Source organism: Diabrotica virgifera, chromosome 9 (genome assembly GCF_917563875.1).
Source record: "Diabrotica virgifera virgifera chromosome 9, PGI_DIABVI_V3a".
Classification (NCBI taxonomy): Eukaryota; Metazoa; Arthropoda; class Insecta; order Coleoptera; family Chrysomelidae; genus Diabrotica; species Diabrotica virgifera.
The window spans coordinates 154544573-154568107 of record NC_065451.1 but is presented as its reverse complement, the minus strand read 5'-3'; the positions used below and the strand labels follow the sequence as shown (position 1 = coordinate 154568107).

The 23535-nt window shown below is 34.1% G+C and overlaps 1 protein-coding gene across 2 annotated transcripts in view; it reads right to left on the bottom strand.

Moving 5' to 3' along the window:
• Window positions 1-20208, bottom strand: part of LOC126892258 (catalase) — a 540038-nt gene extending 519830 nt beyond the window's left edge. For both annotated transcript variants that reach the window (XM_050661766.1, XM_050661765.1), the window contains exon 1: window positions 19883-20208. In XM_050661766.1, coding sequence (XP_050517723.1) covers window positions 19883-19942 — 60 coding nt within the window. In that variant the 5' untranslated portion in view covers window positions 19943-20208. The remainder of the gene's footprint in view (window positions 1-19882) is intronic.
• Between the last annotated feature and the right edge of the window lie 3327 nt (window positions 20209-23535).

Sequence of the window (23535 nt, the reverse complement as noted above, 5' to 3'; positions counted from 1 at the left end):
GTCCAGCAAATTTTAAAATATTTTATACTGTAACCGTTAATGTGATTTTAATTATTTTAATGTGTTTTTAATATCATATATTCGAATGACCCGGTACTTGTTTTAAAAATAATAAACTCAGTTTTTATTATTGATAAATTGAAAGTGATTCCAATGACAAAACGGAAAAAACTCTCAGCGAAATGGATTACAATATTACTTCGCCGTTTCAACCGATGCAGCCACAGCCACAGCAGAATTTATACGGAGTTCCAACACCAGCGATGATTCAGCCAGGCCAATTTACAACTCAGCCAGTGGCGTACGCTCCGCAAGTTCAGATCAACAACGACCAACTAGTACAAGGTAACGTTTCATTTCCTCAGGTTTTACCCACACCATATTACCAAACAACACAACAACCCCTATACTTTAGCAATATCCCAGCCTTGCCAAACAAAAATAGCCAAGAAATTAGCCAAGACGAAGAATGGAAAACTGTAGAAAACACTAGGAAAAGAGTCAGACTTAGCCCTGAACACAGAGTAACTAAACAGACCAAAATTAATGACTACTGGCTAAATTCACCTGTTCATACATCAAATCGATTTGAGGAGTTGTCTAACGACGCAGATAACGAAGCAAAAAATGAAGAAGTTCAAACTGAAAGAACTGAGATTCAAACTGAAAAAACCTCAAAACCACCTCCCATATTTGTAAATGGAGTGAAAAATGTGACCCCACTCACCACACTATTAAATAATATAGCCAAAAATGGATACGAAATCAAAGTTTTAAATCACGATCAAGTTAAAATACAACCTAAAGAAAAAGAAAATTATAGTACAATAACTAAAGCTTTAACTGAGAAAAAAACAGAATTCCATACATTTAGGCCTCGTGACGAACGCAGCTTCAGAGTAGTATTAAAAAACATGCATTACTCAGCCAATCTGACAGAATTAAAAGAAGAAATCGAAAAGCTGGGGCACTCGGTAGTAAATATGTGGAACATTAAAAATTACAAAACTAAGCAACCTTTATCAATGTTCTTCATTGACTTAAAATCAGCAGAAAATAATAAAACAATTTACGACGTTGAACACTTGCTAAACTACAAAATTAAATTTGAACCACCATACACAAGGAGGGAAATTCCACAGTGCAGTAGATGTCAAAGATATGCGCATACAAAAAAATACTGTCAACATAGGCCCAGATGTGTAAAATGCACCGGAGATCATGCTACTGAACACTGTACAAGAAAAGAAAGATCTGACGATGTTCAGTGCATTCTTTGCGAAGGAAACCACCCGGCAAATTATAAAGGATGTACTATATATAAGGAACTGCAGAAAAAAACATATCCAACCCTACGGCAAAAACAACCTACAACCCCACTAACGAGTAATATTGGAAGAACCATCAATCCAGGCATTAGCTACTCACAAGCAGTAACAAACCAACTACCTCAAGCAAGCACATCTCAGAATACTTTGCAAGCACCAAATTTAACGCATCCTACTCCTGCTAACGACCTGTCTGAACTAAAATCGATGTTTAAAGGATTTGCGGAACAACTGTCCACACTGCTAAACCTCCTAACGATAGTCGTCAATAATTTAACAAAATGAATAAGTTACTAAAAATTGCACTTTGGAACGCCAACGGGCTTGCCAAACATTGTCTTGAGGTAAAAACTTTCATCATTAGTCACGAAATTGATATAATGTTAATATCAGAAACTCACTTCACAAGTAGAAGCTACTTTAAAATACCTAACTACACAACTTACAATACTAGACACCCAGATGGTACAGCCCATGGTGGAACTGCTATTATAATCAAAAACAATATCGAACACTATGAGACTAATGACTTTAAAAAAGACTACTTGCAGGCTACTAACATAGTTATTGAAGATTGGCATGGCTCACTAACAATCTCTGCAGTCTATTGCCCACCAATACACAAGATAAAAAAAGAACAATTTGAAGAATTTTTTAAAACATTGGGTAACAGATTCCTGGCTGGAGGAGATTACAACTCTAAACATACACATTGGGGATCAAGATTAATCACCCCAAAAGGACGACAGCTTCTAGCGGCTATGAATAGTAACAACTACTCGTATATTTCCAGTGGTGAACCTACTTATTGGCCAACCGACGTGAACAAAATACCCGATCTACTTGACTTCTGCATAACAAAGGGAATTCCAAAAAGATCGCAAAGAATTGAATCTTGCTTTGACCTTTCCTCGGATCACTCGCCTGTATTAATCACGATAAGTACTGAACTTGTTGAGGTACAGCTACCACCGAAACTGGACAACAAATATACGGATTGGGAAAGGTTTCGGCGGGTGATTGAGGACAACCTAAACCTAAACATACCTTTAAAAACAAACTATGAAATAGATGAAGCCATACAAAATTTTAACGTAATTATACAGGAAGCAATCTGGCAAACAACACCCCTAAAAAACACGACGCTCATGAAACAAGAGCTACCAAACATAATCAGACAAAAAATCAAAGAAAAACGATATTTAAGAAAAACATGGCAAAGAACGCACGCGCCTCAGGACAAAACCAGACTCAACCAGGCTACACTTCAACTTAAAACTCTCCTAAATAACTACAAAAACGATGGGATTAAAGAATATCTTAGCAACCTATCAGCAACAGAAATTACAGACTATTCTCTATGGAAGGCTACGAAAAAATTTAAACGACCTCAATCAAGCAACCCTCCTATTCGCGCAGAAAACGGCGAATGGGCCAAAAGCAATAAAGAAAAATCAGAAGTGTTTGCAAAATATCTCACAGACGTCTTTCAACCTTTCCCTGCTGAGAATAATCAAAACTTTGAAGCATCCATCCAACAATTTTTAGAATTTCCATACCAGTTAGAACTTCCACCGGAAAAGTTTAAGGTAAATGAAGTGATCAAAATAATACAAAATCTTAAATCGAAAAAGTCCCCAGGCTTCGATCTTATATCCAGTAAAATTATTAAACAACTACCCAGGAAAGGAATTGTGTACCTCACTCAATTATTCAATGCAGTATTAAGAACCGCATATTTCCCTCTCCTCTGGAAAGTCGCAAAAATTATACTAATTCCCAAACCAGGAAAGCCGCTGGAAAATGTCAAATCATATCGACCCATAAGCTTACTGCCGATAGTGTCAAAGATCCTAGAAAAACTGATACTCTCAAGAATTCAACCACTCCTATCAGATCGAGAACTAATCCCTGCACACCAGTTTGGATTCAGATCCCAACACGCAACCATAGAACAGGTTCATCGGATATGCAGAACTGTTAATCAAGCATTGGAAGACAAAATGTACTGCACTGCCGCTTTTCTAGACATCTCGCAAGCATTCGATAAAGTCTGGCACACAGGCCTTCTATACAAATTAAAAAATATGCTTCCTCTCACTCACTTCCTAATTTTAAAATCCTACCTCCATAACCGTTACTTTTTTGTACAACATAGAGATGAGTGCACGTCTCTATTTCCAGTTGGATCTGGAGTTCCACAGGGCAGTGTTCTGGGGCCAGTGTTATACCTATTGTACACAGCAGACTTACCAACAAACTTTCAAACCACTACAGCTACATATGCAGACGACACAGCAGTGATGTCAGTACATCAGGACCCACGGATAGCTTCTCAACTTCTGCAAACCAGCCTCAACAAAATGCAAACTTGGTTAAAACGGTGGCGTTTTCAAACAAATGAAACAAAGTCGGTTCATATTACCTTCACAAACCGTAAAGGTCACTGCCCGCCTGTATATATCAACAACCACCAACTAAAACAGCAAGCAACAGTCAAATACCTTGGAATGCATCTAGACCAAAGATTAAACTGGAGAACACACATTTTTATGAAGCGTAAACAACTTGGTCTCAAATTACACAATCTTTACTGGCTGATTGGTCACAAATCATCACTTTCGATGAAAAATAAAGTACTTGTCTACAAAGCAATTTTGAAGCCAATATGGACTTACGGGATCCAACTTTGGGGTACTGCATCAAACTCCAATATCGAAATCTTGGAGAGGTTCCAGTCGAAGGTTCTTCGAATAATCACAAATGCCCCATGGTATGTTGCAAATATTATTATTAGACGCGATCTAGAAATTTCAACAGTAAAAGAAGAAATTACCAACTTTGCACAGAAATACGAAGACAGACTGGCACAACATCCAAATGTACTAGCCAGAAACCTGATGAGCCAACCAGTCAGACGGAGACTTAGACGAAATACACCTAGTGATTTACCATCGCGATTTTAGTTATATGTGCCGTAATTCCCAGAGACAAACAATTTTATATCTATGTAAAATATTTGTAAAGAAAATGATTATTGAATCATCTTCTCCAAGTCACCTACACTAGTGGTCACAACATTTACTTATTGTAACTTGTTTTACAGATTGTAAATAAATTAGGACGTTAAATAAAAAAAAAAAAAAAAAAAAAAAAGATTCTCGGATATTTCGGTCTCTTCACGTATCCGTCTATCAATTACTCTTTCCCATATTTTCATGGTGTGGCTAAGTAGTTTTATAGCCCTGTAGTTTGTACATTGTTGTATATCTCCCTTGTTTTTGTAAACAGGTACCATTATACTGCTTCTCCATTCGTCTGGCATTTGTCCAACTTCCATAATTCTATTAAATAGACCTGCTAGCCAACTTATTCCTGTCTCTCCCAATGCTCTCCATACTTCCCCAGGAATATCATCTGGTCCTACCGCTTTTCCTTTATTTATTTTTTGAAGCGCTTGAGCCACTTCCTCGTTGGTTATTTTGGTGACCATTGCTGCTACTGTCTCCGTTGACTCTACAGGCTGTCTGTCAAATTCTTCATTTAATAAGCTGTCAAAGTACTTTCTCCATCTCTTCTTCTTCTTCTTCTTTAGTTTATTGGCCTCCACCTACTTGGGTATTTGGCCAGCTCATCGTCGCGGAATAAGGGAAAAATCCCTTATTCACTTACAATTTGGAGTTAGTACAATTTGATTCTTCTTCTTCTTCTTCTTCTTTAGTTAACTGGCAATTTTGGTTGGTGTGGGAAAAACATGACAAGATAAAAAAAATTTCAAGCTAGGAGTAACTGTCTATCAATAAACAATCTGCTTTTTCTTCTTTGATTCTTTTTCTTTCTCCGTCTCTTTTTGATATCCCTTTCGTGAACTAGTATTTTATTATTTTCATCTCGGATACATCTAATCTGATTAAAATCTTTTGCTTTCTTTGCTCTCTGTTTGGCTATTTTATATATCTTCGTTTCGCCTTCCCTGGTATCAAGTTGATCCTATAGGTTTGAATACGCTTCTGCTTTGGCTTTTGCTACTGCTACTTTTGCTTCCTTTTTCGCCACCATATGGTTTTGAAGATCTGTGTCGGATCTCGTTTCTTGCCACTTTTTATATAATTTTCTCTTCACTTTTATTTTTCCTTGTACTTCGTTTGACCACCACCAAGTCTCTTTATCCTCAAACTTTTTTCCTGACGTTTTCCCAAGTATTTCAATAGCAGTCTCTCTAATACTACTGGCCATTTTTCTCCAAATTGTATTAGGGTTTCCTTTCATGTTCCAACATATTTTTTCTACTATTCTTCTCCTGAATAGACCATCTTTCTCATCTTTCACCAGCCACAAGAGGAAGCAATTAGGAATAAAATACAAAAAACACTACTGGTTACTCGGCCGAAAATCCACCTTATCTCTATCTAACAAAATATTAGTGTATAAAGAAATCATCCGGCCCATCTGGACATACGGGATTGAACTATGGGGAACTGCAGCAGACAGCAACCTAGCAATACTGGAGCGGTTTCAATCCAAGGTTCTTCGTGCTATCACAAATGCATCGTAGTTCATTCCAAATGCAGACATTTACAGGGACTTGAAGATCGAGACAGTGAAGCAGATGATCATCAAATGCAGTGATAAATATTTCAAGCGACTGGAAAAGCACCGCAACGAATTAGCAGTGAATTTATTGGACAACTCTACACAACTAAATAGACTGAAAATTAGAACTCCTCTTGACTTGCCATTTAGAACATAAGGGTCTTAAAGTGTTTTAAGGTTTTAAGTGAAAATAAGTGACTTAGTGTAGTTATTAGTAACAAACCTACTAGGAGTTGATAGTCATTGGACTAAAACTCCTCTCACATTTGTTCGTTCAACAAAAATGAGTAGTGTTACTTTTTTTTGTGATGTAACAGATTGTATTTAAAAACAAATAAAAAAAATTGTTTTCACTGTTCATCAATAAGAATGTAATAAAAGTCAATTCGTTTATGTAAAATATAGGTAATACAGGTAACACATTCCCGAATATGTATAAATCTTTTGTTCCATAGCTTCATAGTAAAAAGTAACGAGACTAAAGATGATCATGGATTATCACATAATTTGTCATGTTTCTAGAATATCCTGATCAGACATTGTATTAACTAATATAATCAATAGTGGATAGTCTACGTGATGGGTATATTTAATTTGTAACACCTTGACCTCTTCAATTATATGCAAATAGAGCAAAGCCTTTGAATATTCAGTATTTGAAGTAGGAATATTACGCCAATTTAAATTTTGATGACACTGCAGTGACATTGCAGTTTGGATATCGTGATAATATGACAATAGTCCTAAATATAACACTAATAAATATACCCCGTGAATGTCATTGTAGAAGGGAATCATTTTAAATAAAAAATATTCCTTTTTATCTGTTATTGCTTCAATTTTCTTTAGTCAGTTGAAATATTCTTTACTCGGAATGATGTGGAATACATGATAACAAAGTTGGTTGACGAATATCAGAAATGGGACTAATACTTTAGGGGGGGGGGGGGGGGGGTATAGTTAATTCTGCGTTTTTTTTTGCATAATTTTAAAACGTATTCCCTTGAAAGTGGTGGGGTTAAGTTAACTGGGCAAAAGGCTATCTTAGAGAACAACTCTTGAAGATTATTCAGTTAAATTTTTATTGAAAAATATTTAAAAATTAAGTGGTGGCGCCATTTTTAAGTAGACGATCCAAAAAAAGATGATTTGCGGTGTACACTATATCTTCGGACAGAATCATCCGAAACATACAAACCAAAAAGATTATTTTAGTTTAAGAGTTTCTTGAGGTAGTGACGTCGAGTTTTTATGATTATATTGATTTTTAAATTCATCGTATAACTTTAAAGTGAAAAAATCAAAAAAAGAAAAAAAGTGAGGTGTGTTCGGTAAAGAGAAAAATGGTAATATAAAAAAAATTGTTAAAATAAGCAAAAACTCAACGTCACTACCTAGTAAAATATCTAAAAAAGAAGTATGCAAAATTTCAGAAAGATCGGTGCATTACTTTTTGAGTTATAATGTACACCGCCTCAAAAAAACATGTTTTTCAGAAAACGCGTTTAAGAAAAATGTAGTTTTGTCAAGAATACTAAGAAAATGTTTGTATATATCCATATCTCCGTCAATTTTGCTTGGATTAACTTGAAATTTTAATGGTATACTCTTGAATATGTTTACAATCGAATAAGCCAATAAAAAAACTTGAAAAAAAATCAAAAATACTATACCCCCCCCCTAATACAGAAAAAAACAAATATCTCTCTATGCATCCGTTTTGGGCAAATCAACGGTTATTTGATCGCATAACTATTTTGTTTGTAATTTTTGGGCATTTTGACAGAAGATTAAAAAATTATTAGGTATTCTAGTATCTACTAAAAGTTACGCTTGCTTTAAATCGGTAATAGTTATTTTCCTAACTAGTGCGGAAAGTGATACTTTCACGCACGAGACTGCCGTTGACCCGAACGACGCGATAGCGGAGTTCGGGCAAGCAGTCGAGTGCGGGGAAGACACTTTCCGCATGAGTTAGGAACAATATTTTTTCTAGGGCCGTACGTTTGGAAAAAGCCACAAAAGATAGAGTTATATCAATTTTTATTTAGAAGTGAAAATACATAAATAAATTGTTCTTTGACAAGGTTGTCAAAACTAAACTTTCAATATAATGGGTTACACGGCGACTATATTGGTTTCCATGACGATGATTCAAAACCATTGTAATAATTGTCTACTGATCTTTTTTTCTCTCTCTGATTTTGGCCTTGGTTTAGAACTAGAACCTTTAGCCACGTAATACGTAATTGTATAACTTATGTATCACTAAGGCTACGGCTCCACGGGCGAGAAATTGACGCTAGCAGTAGCCGTAAAACGAACTTAAGGTTCCGCGGAACGGAATAGGAATAGCCGAACTGAACCGACTACGCACAAGTCCTGTAGTCGGTTCAGTTCGGCTATTCCTATTCCGTTCCGCGGAACCTTAAGTTCGTTTTACGGCTACTGCTAGCGTCAATTTCTCGCCCGTGGAGCCGTAGCCTAAGTCAGGAGAGTAATGTGTAGTGTGTATGTTGAGTAAGTGTCTTGTTACTTTGCAAAGTCGACGTCATTGTCTTTGCAAAGAGACGCTAATTGTATCCGAACGTCTGCGGTGCCTCCGGTGAGTACCGATCCCACAAGGACAGAAACTATTTTCATTTATTAATTTATAATAAATGAAAAATGTCTGACCCTGGTGAGAATCGAACCCACAACCTTTCGGATTTTTTGTCTACTGATCTGACTTTTAAATATTATGTCAAAATAATTTTATTTCACCGAATTATCGAGCTAATTTCATTAAAACATGAACACAATAAGATAAATTTGAAATAAATTAGCAAAAATAAAATTAACATTAAATTAAAAAATATTAGTTTATTGTATGTATTATAATATATTATAATGCCATATTACAAGGCATTTTACTTTCCCGCACGCCGTGTGGGAAAGTGCAACTTTCAAAAACGAAATGCGTGCGTGAAAGTGGCTCTTTTAGCACGGCCGTAGAAAAAATACATTATTTTTTATTTGAAAAATTTTTTCAAATTCAAAAAACAGAATCTTTTCAAATCGATTTTTCTAGAAAACGGTGCATCCTACCGACTTAAAGCAAGAGTGCCTTTTAGTAATAGAATACCTTACATTTTAATAATCCACTGTCATAAATGCTTAAAAGTTAAAGACAAAAAAGTTATGCGATAAAATAACCATTACCCTACCCAAAACTGACAGAAAACTGACTTGGACTAGAAATTGGCAATTGATGGAATCGATTTATCTTTGGAAGATAAATAGGGCTTCCAGTTTTCATTTTTCTAAATAGAAGCGTTCTGGAAATTTAAACAAAAAACTGATTACAAGACGCCATCTTCAAAGAACTCTATCCCTTAGGAACCATTTTGGGACTAGGTGATTTGGGTTAAATTGTCTTACAATTATCTGAGGAATCTGCAGTCTTCGTTTGTCAGGAGAGTTTCTGGACACCCTGTATAATGTACAATAACAAGAAATGAAGCAAAAAAGGATACCGGCAAACATTGTGGAAGTCATAAAACAGATGAATAATAACAACACGACAAAAATTAAAACAAATGACAATACGACCGCCAACATATTAAGAGGAAACAGTAACGATCAACAGGTAACAAAAACGCGTTCCAAGATTGCGGCTGTAATTTTGAATATTTTTTCGAGATATTTGGCACACGTATTCGTAATATAATAAAGAATGGCGGTACAGAGACCAATTTGAAAAATATATTAATATGTGGAAATTACTCTGTAATTAAATACAATATTAAAAAAACGAGCCTGTACCGCCATTAAGAACAAAAAAATACACTTTCTTCAAATAAACTTTTTTATCCGATGCCTAGATTTTGTGTCATTTTGGAACTACTAAAATTTTTTATTTCATTAGTAGTTCCAAAATGACACAAAATCTAGTCATCGGATAAAAAAGTTTATTTGAAGAAAGTGTATTTTTTTGTTCTTCTTAATGGCGGTACAGGCCCATTTTTTTAATATTGTATTTAATTACAGAGTAATTTCCACATATTAATATATTTTTCAAATTGGGCTCTGTACCACCATTCTTTATTATATTACGAATACGTGTGCCAAATATCTCAAAATAATATTCAAAATTACAGCCGCAATCTTTGAACGCGTTTTCGCTACCTGTTGATTGCTACTGTTTCCTCTTAACACCAGGAAGAATCAGGCAGGCAGACAGCCTCAGCTCATTTCTATTCAATATGCTGACGGATGAAATAATACAAGATGTGGAATCGGTACAACTAGGATACAGACTCTGTCACAGTCAGTGGCGGCTGGTCAGTGCAGTGCCGACCCACACATTTATGGACACATTATAGATTTTTTTTAAATATTTAAGTTAATCAGAGTTGATGATATTCGTTTCTGTGAAATAAAAAAAATATCTGTGAGATAATACAGACTAAATTTTATTCATTGTTTTTAAAAGAATTCGATCGATCCGATACGTTAATAAGTGATCCCTGTGCGCTGTGGGTAAGAGACTTCTCAAATTAATGATCCTAGCCATGCACCCGATTGCGATTGTGTGAATTCTTATAAGGCCCGCTTCGGCAAGCCGTCCCCAGATTGACCATTTGCTTGTAATAAGAAGCTATGGAATATTAGCCGATAGGCAACCAATTATACATTCCCCGTATTTATTTGAATGGCAAGTACGGCAGATAAACAATCTGCCGAGCGGTGATCTGCAAACGGCAACAAGACAAGTACCTATTTATAGACCAGGGCGCATCTGTAAAAATATTAGTACATTAATTTGGACGTTGAGAGGTGACTCATATTTGTTTGCAGAAATTGCTTGAAAATAACTCATATAATAATATTTGAGTTTCCTCCCACTCAAAAAGGTCTGGAACATTGCTTAAATAATCTAAATGTCAAAAATGAAGGAAAAATTCGATTTTTTCTTCATTTCTTGATTATAACTTTAAAAGTATTCATTTTCGAGAAAAGTTGCACTGACATAAAAGTTGCATAATTAAATTTCGTACAATATAGGATTAATTAAAAATTTTAAAAATTGTCACCCTTGTTGCAAAATAGCAATAATTGCGAAAAAATCATAAAAAACCATTTTCAACCATTTATGCTACACTTAGTACCTTCATAATTTTACCCAGAAAAACTATATCATATAATAAAACAATACTGTGAATTTCATTAAGATTGGTTCAATAGATTTTGCAAAATAAGTTTTGCAATCCAGCTTTCGCAAAAAAATTAATTTTTTCAAAATGTTGCAGAACTGAAAATAAAGCAGACAGCAAGTTGAATTTACTTTTACGTATAGAAGAATACTGTACCTTTCTTCTATATGTAAAAAAAATTCAACTTGCTATCTGCTTTATTGTCAGTACTACATTTTGAAAAAATTATTTTTTTTTGCAAAAGCTGGATTGCAAAATTTATTTTGCAAAATCTATTGAATCGATTTTAATGAAATTTACAGTATTGTTTTATTATATCATAAAGGTTTTCTGGTTAAAATATGAAGGTCGTAAGTGTAGCATAAATGGTTGAAAAACGTAAAATGCGAATACTTGTTTTTTTATGTTTTTTTCGCAATTATTGCTGTTTTGCAACAAGGATGACACTTTTTAAAATTTTTAACCAATCCTATATTGTCGGAAATTTATTTACGCAACGTGTATGTCAGTGTAACTTTTCTCAGAAGTGAATACTTTGAAAGTTAAAATCAAAAAATGAAGAAAAAAATCGAATTGTTTCTTCATTTTTTGACATTTTGATTATTTAAACAATATTCCGGACCTTTTTGAGTGGAAGGATAACTCAATTATTATTTATAAAGGATTTTCAAAATATCTATTAGACAAGTTCATTAAAAATTATCCATCATTATTTAATCAAATAAAATAAGAAAATGGATCAACAGTTTTATATGCTGATCTAAATATTTTCGAAAGGTGGGATAAGTTATAAAATATGTTTAATTTTATATACTGCAATTCAGGTATAACAAACTGTTCCCGAAATTAATAAATTATTGTGCTCAAATGTGGGCAAATTCTGCCTCAAATGAACGGGATTTCTCTTGTCTCAAAAGAGTCAAAACGTATTGTCGAAACACCATGAAACAAGAGAGAATGTCAAACTTGTCTCAAATGTCAATAGAAAAAAACTATTAAAACCTCTCCAAAACAATAATAAATTTTACAATGACGTTATAACCCATTTTGCTACTTCGAAACAACATAGACTAGAGTTAATTTATAAACAGGTTTAGGTTCTAAATTTATAGGAAAAAACAAAAAAAAACAAAAAAAATAAAAAAAAAACAAAAACCAAAAATCTTTTATGAAATTGAAGCTTTTTAATTAGATGGCATATCTATCTGAGGAGACAAAACCTTGCCGACCCTGTCCCTAAAGCCACGAGCCGCCACTGGTCACAGTAGAATCAGTATAGTGTGTTGTGCGGATGATGCAGCCCAGTTTGCAGAGGATGAGGATGACCTACAAAGACAACTTTATCGATTCTACCAAGCATGTCGACGACTGAACATGAACATATCCACGCAGAAAACAAAATGCATTACCATTGCGAAAGATCCAATTAGATGCAAGCTCGTGCTAGAGGGGAAACCCATAGAACAGCTAAACCAGTTCAAATATCTAGGTGTAGATTTGTCAAGTTATCATGACCCAGCCAGTCATGTCTGGATGCAGGAGCGTCATTTGAAATTTTGATAGGGGGGGCAAGCATTATATATACAATACATTTATATGCAAACATAATACAAAATTGATCTATTTTTTGTAAATTTCAGTAATTTTCAGCGTCAGGGGGGGGGGCAAATGCCCCCCCTGCCCTCTATCAAATGACGCCCCTGTCTGGATGTTTGAGAAATGTGGTCGGGAATAACCCGTATATGAGAATGAACAGCAAAGTTAGAATTTATAAAACTAACATCAGACCTGTTATGACCTATGGTATTGAATCAAGAGAAGACACCAATAAAACCAAAAGCATGCTACGAACAGCCGAAATGAAGACACTAAGAGCAATAGCAGGGAAGACAAGAAGGGATAGAATACGAAACAACATCATCAGGGAACAATGTGGAGTGCAAGATGTAGTAAGATGGGGTAGGCAAAGACGAAGAGAATGGTTCAGTCATGTAAAAAGAATGGAGGAACACAGACGACCAAGAATTGCACTAGAAGGACCGGGATTGCGCGGGAGACCACCAAAAAGATAAGATAAGAAATATCAACATCGAAATTAACAGATCTACAAAAAGTATAAGAAGAAGAAGAACAAGAAATGTTATTTTTTAAATTAAATTTAAAGCACTGTTTTGTTTTATAAAAAAAAACAACAAAATCATTTTCTACTAAAAACATATACAAGGGAAAGGTGGCAGAATGTGGATGTTTAGTACATTTTTGGCTGTTTTTATTTAAATCATTGATCCCATATTTTTAAAAATACCTAACCAAAATTATCATGCTCTTGAGGTTTAGGAAGTTACTTTTTGTGGCATCAACATCCTTTTTGAATGTTACAGATAAATGACCAATGATCCTATAACATAAGAAAAACACCAAAAATTTCACAATGGCTCTTTTAGGTGAAAGATTTAGGGTTCTTTTTTCATAATGAAAAGTATCTCTCTAATGTGGTTTTTAAGGTAATAACGATTGCTAATCTCCAAGTAAAACCACAAATTGTATAAAAAATATTTTTTATAAAATAAAATAAGGATGTGTTTCGACATCATTGTTTTTATTAGCTTTATAACAGGAGAAACCAAATCAAAAATATGCAAGAATACACAACTTTAGGAAAGAACTTATTGTACAAAAGGTGCTGAGATTTACAGCTAATAAAATAAAAAGGCACAATGTAATTATTATATTCTTGTAAAGTCTGTTTGCTCAACGACACATTTTGATAGATTCAGAGTAGGAAACATACAACACAAAAAATTCCTACCTCACTATTATCAGCTCAAATAAACTTACTCTTTCATTAAAAAAATAAGAATTATTGGAAATAGTGGGAGTATATACTAAACTAATAAAATTTTGTGGAATTTATTTCTTCAAAATATTTTTATTTTGTACAATAAAATAATTTTCTCATTTGTTATCAATACATTATATCAATACATAACTTATATTGATTTGCCTAAAGTTCATGTTATTTATGTTTGTTTACTCTTAATATTGGATATTAGAACATGTGCTTGGTTGTACAGTAATTTCCAGCCACGTTTACGTGGTGTATAATTAAGCACTTATCCACTAAAATTACTAGACAGTTGTGTCTGAGATTAGCGAACCGACTATACCTAATGAAATCCTAAGCCATTCTAATTTTCTTACTCTTGAGAATGGAAAGATTAAGTCTGATAATGATATTTCTTTTAAACACTTTGCATGTCACTCTAATTTAAATACACATAGCATGATTTCGTTCAAACTGGCTCATAAAAAGTACCAATGTGGCTAAAAGTTGCTAATGTGACTAAGTGGTTAAAGTGTTTTATCTGGAAACATTTGTAGCCCTTTCTTCTATAGCTGTTTTGATTTAAAGTCTCTAATAGAATACATCAATATAATATTTTTGCCAGCACACCACAATACTAAGTTGGCGAAAACCCTGTTTTGTAATACCTACAGTGGTATATTTTAATATTTCAAACTTGTGTGTGTGTCATTTTAAAAAATTTTATAAAAACGGATTACTGGTTGACAAAGGCTTTTTAGGTGGCAAATGGCGGCTACAACGTCCCATACACTTATACTGTAATCCTTTCTCTTTGTCTAATGATGGAGTATAAATTGTAAACTTTGAAACCAGTTGCAGACACATTATATTTAAAACATAATAAACAAAAAGAATTGTAAGTAGATAATTTTCTTTTCACATCATTTAGAATTAATTGTTTTTTTGGTATTCCCTACCACAACACTAATTGTTACTGTTATCACAAGTGGTTCTCTTGATTTACCTATGTTTTCAGTAGTAAGGTTATAAATTTTATGTAGAGTCATGGTATGCTGTTGGGGAAAGCATTCAACAAGTGTTAAATGAAATTTAAGGGGTTCAAAGAAAGTTCAGGTGATAAAATACAAAAGGGTGAACAACAGAACATTTTTTTCAACGTCTATATCTGGACCTCGGAGGTAAACTACACTATGTCATTTCAAGCAACTGTGTTTACGAATGTTTGCAACAAAGTTTAGAGCAGTTAGGATGTTAACACATTCACGGACACGCTTCACACGTAGCCACGTCTTCTTATGAAGCCAGTGACTTCATATGCAGTCGTGTCCATGAATGTATTAATAAAAATCTGATATATCCCATAATTATTGGTTGAAAGACCATATTGTTATGATAATATATAACCAATTTGTATTATTTAATAAAATAAGTGGATTATAGGTCTGGATCCCGCGTATGAAAAAAAAGTTGATTAATAGCAAGCTGAAAATTTGTTAATAGCTTAAGGGTGTCTAGTCGGATAAACTTTGATATATCGGAATACTGGAACAGGGGCAGTTTTAATTGTGGAACAGGTTAAAAATTTGGAACGGTCATACCACGAAAACGGCACATTTATTTTGTCTGACAGAACAGATTTAAACTCTCCGAAGAGAGATTAAACTCTCATGCAAAAATCAGACTGCTATTTATCACCTGTCATAATTCCTGTCATTTGACATATTCTACATGTTCCACTCAATAAAACGCCCATTTGGTGATAACAAGCAGTCTGATTTTTGCATGAGAGTTTAATCTCTGTTCGAAGTGTTTAAGTCTGTTCTGTCGGACAAAATACATGTGCCGTTTTCGTGGTCTGACCGTTCCAAATTTTTAACCTGTTCCACAATTAAAACTTCCCCTGTTCCAGTGTTCCTATATATCAAAGTTTGTCCGAATAGACACCCTTAAGCCATTAACAAATTTTCAGCTTGCTATTAATCAACTTTTTTTTCATACGCGGGATCCAGACCTATTAAAGGGACTTCAAAACAACACCATGTCGACATAGTGTAGTTTACCTCCGACATCCAGGTATCGAGGGTGGAAAGGCAGGACCTCGTAACTGAAAAATTTGTATAAAATGAGTTACTTCAGTTTTCGCTTTTATGGGGAAGGTTTCCGGAAATTTTCCCAGCTGTAACCTCTGTTTAATAGGTGCCGATACACTTATTCTAAAACGAAAATCGAAGTTACTCATTTTATACAAATTTTTCAGTTACGAGGTCCTGCCTTTCAGCTGTCGATATCGTAAATAAACAGATACACCAGAACTCAGATTCAGATTCAGATTCGTTTATTCATGTCAATAACACAAGTGTTTAACACATGTCAAATAAAATTACACAAAGATTTGGACGCAATACAAATTAAAAAGATGCACAATACGACTAAGAGTATTAATAACATTAAATACTAACATTAAAATCACATTAAATTTGATTACATTAACAATGGACATTGCTTAAAGTCATAAAATCCTAAAATTTAAATGCAAGAAATTCCTCATTACTATAAAAAACATTTTCTAACAAAATATCTTTAATTGTACTCTTAAATTGATTTAATGGAAGACACTTTAAACTATCTGGAAGTTTGTTGAAAAATTTAATAGCCCAGTATCCTGGCCCAGTTTGACACCTCCTCAATCTCCAGTAGGCTGGCACGAGATGGTGTTTATATCGGGTGTCATGTTGGTGTATGTTCTCATGGGTTTCAAAGTGCGCCCCTCCCCTCTTGATAAACATTAGGTTCTCAAGTATATATAGAGATGGAACAGTGAGAATTCTTAGGGACCTATATGCTTGCCTACAATCATCCCTATACCAAAGACCAGCAAGAACTCTAACTGCCTTACGCTGCCAACCAAAGACTGTCAACATTTCTGCTGAATGACCCCAGACTAAAATGGCATAGGCTAGATGAGACTGAAAAATTGCATGGTACACTGTTATTAAGACTTTATGTGAAACATTAGATGCCAGATTCCTGAGTACAAACAGATTTTTTGCTAGCTTTTTACTTAGACTGTTGATATGTTCACCCCATTGAAGCTTGGGATCTAATAATACACCCAGAAATCTGACACTGCTCATACCATCATTTACATTCTGTGTGTCTCTGAGAGAAAAAACAACTCTGTTGGTTTTTGCTGCATTGAGCAGTAATCGGTTTACGCAAAACCATTCATTGATCACTGACTGTGCAGACATAGAACCTTCAAGCGACTCCCCAAGTGTATCAGTTGTAAAAGACACTGTGGTGTCATCGGCAAAGAGTGTGTACTTTGCATTTGTGTTAATGCTCATAACAGAACATCTGAACATAACATCTGAACTCATAACAGATACAAGAGAACCCTACAAGAGAAGGTATGATACATCAAGAACTTTTTTTAAGAGTTACCTGAATTGCAGACAGACAGACAGATGAACTAAGACATGATAACACTAAGAACCTATACTGTCAATAACAATCTTGAGGTTGCAAAGAATTAAGGAAAATATGAAAAATCTTACAATTTATAAAATAAAAATAGGTGCCATCAAATCGGTTAATTGTAACCTAAAGGTAACTGGGCCCTGTACTTCTAATTTCATAATCCAACATTTTACACTTCCTATGCAATATAACACGATAGCCACCATTCTAAGCTTCTGTTACATCTAGTTCATAAGCTCTTGCTATGAGTAGTGTTAAGAAAATTTTCATGTGAAAGTATTTTTTCGTAGAAGAATAACAATGTTAAGTAGTGACATGTTAAAAAAATTTCATTAAGATCAATATGTTTTAGTAACTGTATGTTGACCAAGAATCATCTCGGTCAACATACAATTGAATCAATTAGGTATTGTTGAAAGAGGTAAGCACCATTTTCTACTTTTCGAGTTACAGTGAAAAAGCCTCGTCTCTTTCATTATCCGTGTCATTTTGTGTTGAAAGGATTAGTGATGTAAAATTTCCGGGAAGATTCAAATCCCGGAAAATTTCCGGAAACTTTCCGGAAACATTGGAAATTTTTGGAAACTTATGGAAATATTGCATTTTTATTAAAATTATTATAATAAATTATACAAATCAGTAGTTAGCTTTACTTATTGTTGTGGTATTACGACTACAGAAAAAATCTGTTAAAAATTAAGTGTCCAAAAACACTAAAAATTTATTTAACTTATTTAAAAAAATACTCTGAATATTTGTTATTAGTCATTATAATTTAAAAATAAAAAAGTCATTTTATTTAAAAAAAAAATATTAAAATGCAGCTATACACTGCATAGCTAATATGCTCTGTACCAGTGAGAGTGAGGCTTTGTCCTGTTAAAGAATCAAGTAAGTTTGCAGGCTTCACTGCCATTTTTTTTTCTAATTTAGATAAGCATTTCTTTTCCTCAGACTTACTGATTGGAAGTAATGGAATATTCTAGGTAAAAATATTTTCTGTATCCTTAAATGCCTCGACAACCTGGGATATTTTAAACATATTGCCTTCCAATAAAGTACTTAATCCATTTCACAATTATTGGTGTTAGAACAACTGCTACTTTTTGCAACTTTATCCAAAATATTTCATCATCCAGACAGTTCTGTTTAAAATTCCGTGAACATTTTTAATTTTCTCCCTCTATGACCATAAGTATCGGTAAAGCACTTTTAGATGCAATAATGTTATTTATACAATTAAGGATTGAACCCCATCTAGTTTTTACAAGAAGTTTTAATGATCTAAGTTTATTGTAGTTTTGAATTTTTTCTTTTTATTTATTATTTTTCTTTTGAAATATTCCCATGCATTATACCTATACTACAATCACAATAAAAATTCATTAGAAATAAACAAACAAAGACACATTGAATGTTCGAGGAAGACTTTGATGATTTGGAAGATTGTTGGGAAATCATGATTTACAATATTTATGTACATTGTAAATGCCAAATCATGATTTGCAAAGTTTATACATTGTAAATCATGATTCGGGAGTACTCCTCTTAACATTGAATGTGCCTTAGTTTGTTTATTTCTACTGCATCTTCATTGTGATTTTAGTATAGTTTAAAGGCATTTTTAGTTAAAAATAATGAAGGTAATGATCAAAACAATGTTTAACTTGGCAGTGGTATAGGTTTGCCGGCCATGTGAATTAAATAGCGCTACTTCCATGTAAATTCAAATTACTCACTGACTGTTATGTCCAAAAGGCTCTTGGAAATATTCTCAAAGGTTCTCGGAAATATTATGGAAAGTTCTCGGAAACATTCTTGAAAATTCTCGGAAATATTCTGAAGAATTTTCCATTGAAAGTTTCCGGGAATATTCGCGGTCAGGAGAATATTTCGAGAATATTTCCAGTTTTTATAGGCGAATATTTGCGGAAACTTTTCAATGTTCACGAATATTCGCTTGGAAATATTCTCGACTCACATCACTAGAAAGGATGCAAGCACTGATACACTGCATGGATATAGTTTATACTGCGAAACTGCATTTAAAACCAAATGACGTGCATATAGAAAGAGAGAAGAGTTTTTTACTATAACTCGAAAAGTTGAAAATGGTGCTTACCCCCTTTCAACAATAAATTATTGAATTACTAAAACAGTCTGATATTGTTAGCCCCTGATCATTTTCCTTGATTATGTAGTGATGTTCTTATCAGTTAGGCCACTCTGGTTCTCATGGCCTCAATTTAAAGTGCTGTAAAATTGGTACCCAGTTGACCAACTTCCAACTTCACCTTAAGAATAAGGAATAATATCACAACTGTATAAATATGGGAAAACAAACAAATTGTCTTCCTGAACTTTGTCCATTCAATTATCTATTTTAATCTACAAATGTAATACAAGTCCAGTTGAACAATGTAACAGTTATCAAGTAGAGATGTTCAAAAATCACTTACCCCTTGAGTCTTTTTCTTGTAGTTAAGTAATTGGTTAGTAGCTGAGTCTCTGTTTGCCATGTTACTCGTTCTTTTAAACTAAATAAACCAAAAACTGAACGACTGACGACTGCTTTAAACCGTCAACCGGTTGGATTCTTTCTGGACTGCTTTTATACAAAAGTGAAAGCCGCAATAATAAACATTGAACTTGGACGATAAAAGTGATGTATGCGCAGACGATTACGTGGAAGGGGAATATTTTATGGAAAAATCATTAATCGCTTAATAACCTCTTTAATCTTTTGATAAAGACAATGTTTTTATCATTAATTATGTAGTAGATAACCTCAAATTTCAAATATTCCAAGTTATTTACATTCCGAAGTATGCCTTCACGATATGCAACTATCAATACACAAGAGTTCTGGAAGCTATTTCTTTGTGATAGTAGGGGAGGAAAGTATGCTAAATTTACAGTCACTAGAACTAGAGCGTTGTGGGGACCTATTGGGTTGTGATTATTAGGTCCTAAAAACAAAAAAAAAGTTAAGTAAAGTTTTCTATTTTAGTGGGAACTTTCCATATTTTAATTTTATTTTCCATTTTCAACAATCGTTTTTTCCGATTATAGCACCATCTATCCATAATTTTGAAAAAATGTCTAGAATAAAAGTTGCTTATTTTTACGTAAAGAATCCAAATCAGTAATAAAAATTTGGGGCTCCTATTTAAGATTTTAAAGTAACCCCCACCCCACCTCCGTGGGGGGTCGTGTTTGGTACCACACGATAAATTTTTCAAAAATATTGAATAAGTGTATTTTAAAATTTTAATTTACCCCCCACCCCCCTCCGTGGGGGTCGTGTTTGGTATCATTTGATAGATTATTGAAAAATATTGAAATACCAATCGCGTAACAGAGGCCCCTGCAGCGTGAAGCTTGCGGGGGGCCCCAATCGCTTAGGGGCCCATCTTGTCATCTGATATTATGTAAAAATCTGTTATTCTATAATGCTTTGTACGTGACTATTGAAAGATTTAAGAATTGCAATTTGCCGAATTTTAGAACAATATTTCTAAATCTAGAAATGGGTTTTATCTTTAATCTTTACCTACGTTTAGTATTTCGATACAATTATCCAGAGGCGTAACAGAGGCCCCCGCAGCATGAAGCTTACGGGGGCCCCAATATGTCAAGGGCCCCATCTTGTTGTCTAATATGTAAAAATGTGTTGTTATATTATTTGCATACATACGTTTTTTAAGCAGTGCAGTATTGAAAATGAAGTTGTCCATCCGAATTAATAAAATTGTAGATATATTCGCTGATAGTAGATAATGCACGAAGAAAGTTTAGTAATTTTTGTTCTATTTATTCTACCTATACCGATAAAGATAAAAAATGTAAGTCGTCATAAACAATGCATGAATACACCAAATAGCTCAGTAAATGACAGTTTTGGAGTGAAATTATCAGCGTCACGACGGACGTATTTGCTTGACAATTTGGATTTAGGTTCTAGTTACACTCCACTTCAAAGTTGGTTATGCCGTTGGTTGCTTTTACTTCATGGACACCCCTCCTTGGGGTGAGAAACATGTTTAAAATAAGTCGGGAAATGTATAAATGGACTAGTTAGTTATTTGCGAGTGAAAATGTTTATATTTAAAAAAAAACACCGTTTTCACACGGGTTTTTCGCAAATAACTCAAAAATAAGTATTTATCGAATTAAATATTGGATATCGAAAACATATTTGTAGCAAAAATGTATAGCTTATAAGATACGTAGAAAATGGTGTATTTGTTCATGAAGTCTATCGACACAGTAAAAGCACAGTTGAAGCTCATGAAAAATTATTCTTATTTGCCTAATTCCAAATCGAATATGTCAACCCGAAATAACCAAAAAATGAAGCAATTTTTATTTTTTATAAAAGTTTCTAGCACCAAAACTATACGAGTTACGGTCAAAATAAAGTTGGCCCCTTTTTTGTTAAAAAATATCGTGAAAATCTGCCCTTATTTCGCACCCCAAATAAAATTTATCATTAGCGCTTTACCATTTACTTTAAATATTTATTCTTTATATGATCTGTAAGTTTGACCAATTCAAAGTTCTTATTTTAAAAAAAAATTAAAAGTTTTTTTTATTTTGGAAAAATGCCTTTTTTCAAAATAAGTTAAAAAGTATTAATGATACGAAAAATCTCAAACAGTAAAGAAATGTAGGTAGATCTTGCTTTTATAAATATTTTAGCTTTATTTTGTTTTTCTGTAAGACAAAAATTGGTTAAGATATGGCTGTTTAAAATTTGCATATACTCGTGATTAGTGACTCGTTCAAGCCCTTCAACTAGAAACCTTTTAAAAATAAGCACTTTGAACCGGTGAAACTTACAGGTCGTATAAAAAAGTTAGGTAATTTGTAAGGCGATAATTATTAGTTTCATTTGGGGTGCTAAATAGGGGGAGATTTTCACAATTTTTTACCAAAAAATGGGATTAACTGTATTTTGAGCGTAACTGGCTTAGTTTTGATACTAGAAACTTTTGTAAAAAATAAAGCTTTTGTAATAAAAAAGGAGACAAACTCCAGTGCAAGAACTACCGTGGAATCTCTCTACTATGTACAGCATATAAAGTCCTCACGTATATTATAAACCAGCGGCTCCAACCACTAGCAGAAAATATTATTGGAGAGTATCAGACGGACTTCCGACGGGGAAGATCGACACTGGATCAAATATTCACAGTAAAACAGATCTTGAGCAAAGCATGGGAACACGATATTGATGTTCACAACGTGTTTGTAGACTTCAAACAGGCATACGACTCAGTCAAAAGGAACAAACTATACTATATATTGGCTGAATTGGCAATACCACACAAGTTAATAAGACTCATTAAAGCCACAATGGATGAAGCTCAGGCATGTGTACGAATACAAAACCACCGGACAGACTTTTTTAACATTTCGCAGGGACTAAAACAGGGAGATGGACTGGCCCCAACATTGTTTGACCTGGCACTGGAGTGTGCGGTTAGGCAGATGCAGGCTGGACGAGGAAATCTACTGACCAACCGAACGGTTCAACTGGCCGCTTATGCTGATGATATTGATATTATGAGTAGAACAAAAATGCTAGGTCTGGAAATTAACACAGAAAAAACAAAAATAATGACTCAGACGAGAAGAAATATAGTCCCAGAAAACATTATACATGAAGATGACATTGAAACGGTTGAAAAGTTTACATACCTGGGAGTAGAAATATATGCCGACGGATCAGAAAATGGAGAAATAAGGAAGAGAATAACGCAGGCAAACAGAGCTTATTTTGCCCTCTCCCATATATTTCGGTCAGAAAGTGTCCACCGAAATACAAAGATGAGAATCTATAAAACCTTAATTCGACCAATAACATGCTATGGCAGTGAAGTCTGGGTGCTGAAAGAAACATCCAAAAACAAACTCGACACATTCGAAAGGAGAGTGCTGAGGAGAATACTAGGACCTGTGAGGGAAAACGGAATCTTCAGAAGTCGATACAACAACGAGCTTTATCAACTTTATAAGGAAACGCCCCTGTCAGACTTCATTAGATTACAAAGATTGCAGTGGGCCGGACATGTGATAAGAATGGGAGAGGATAGGCTGCCGGAACGAG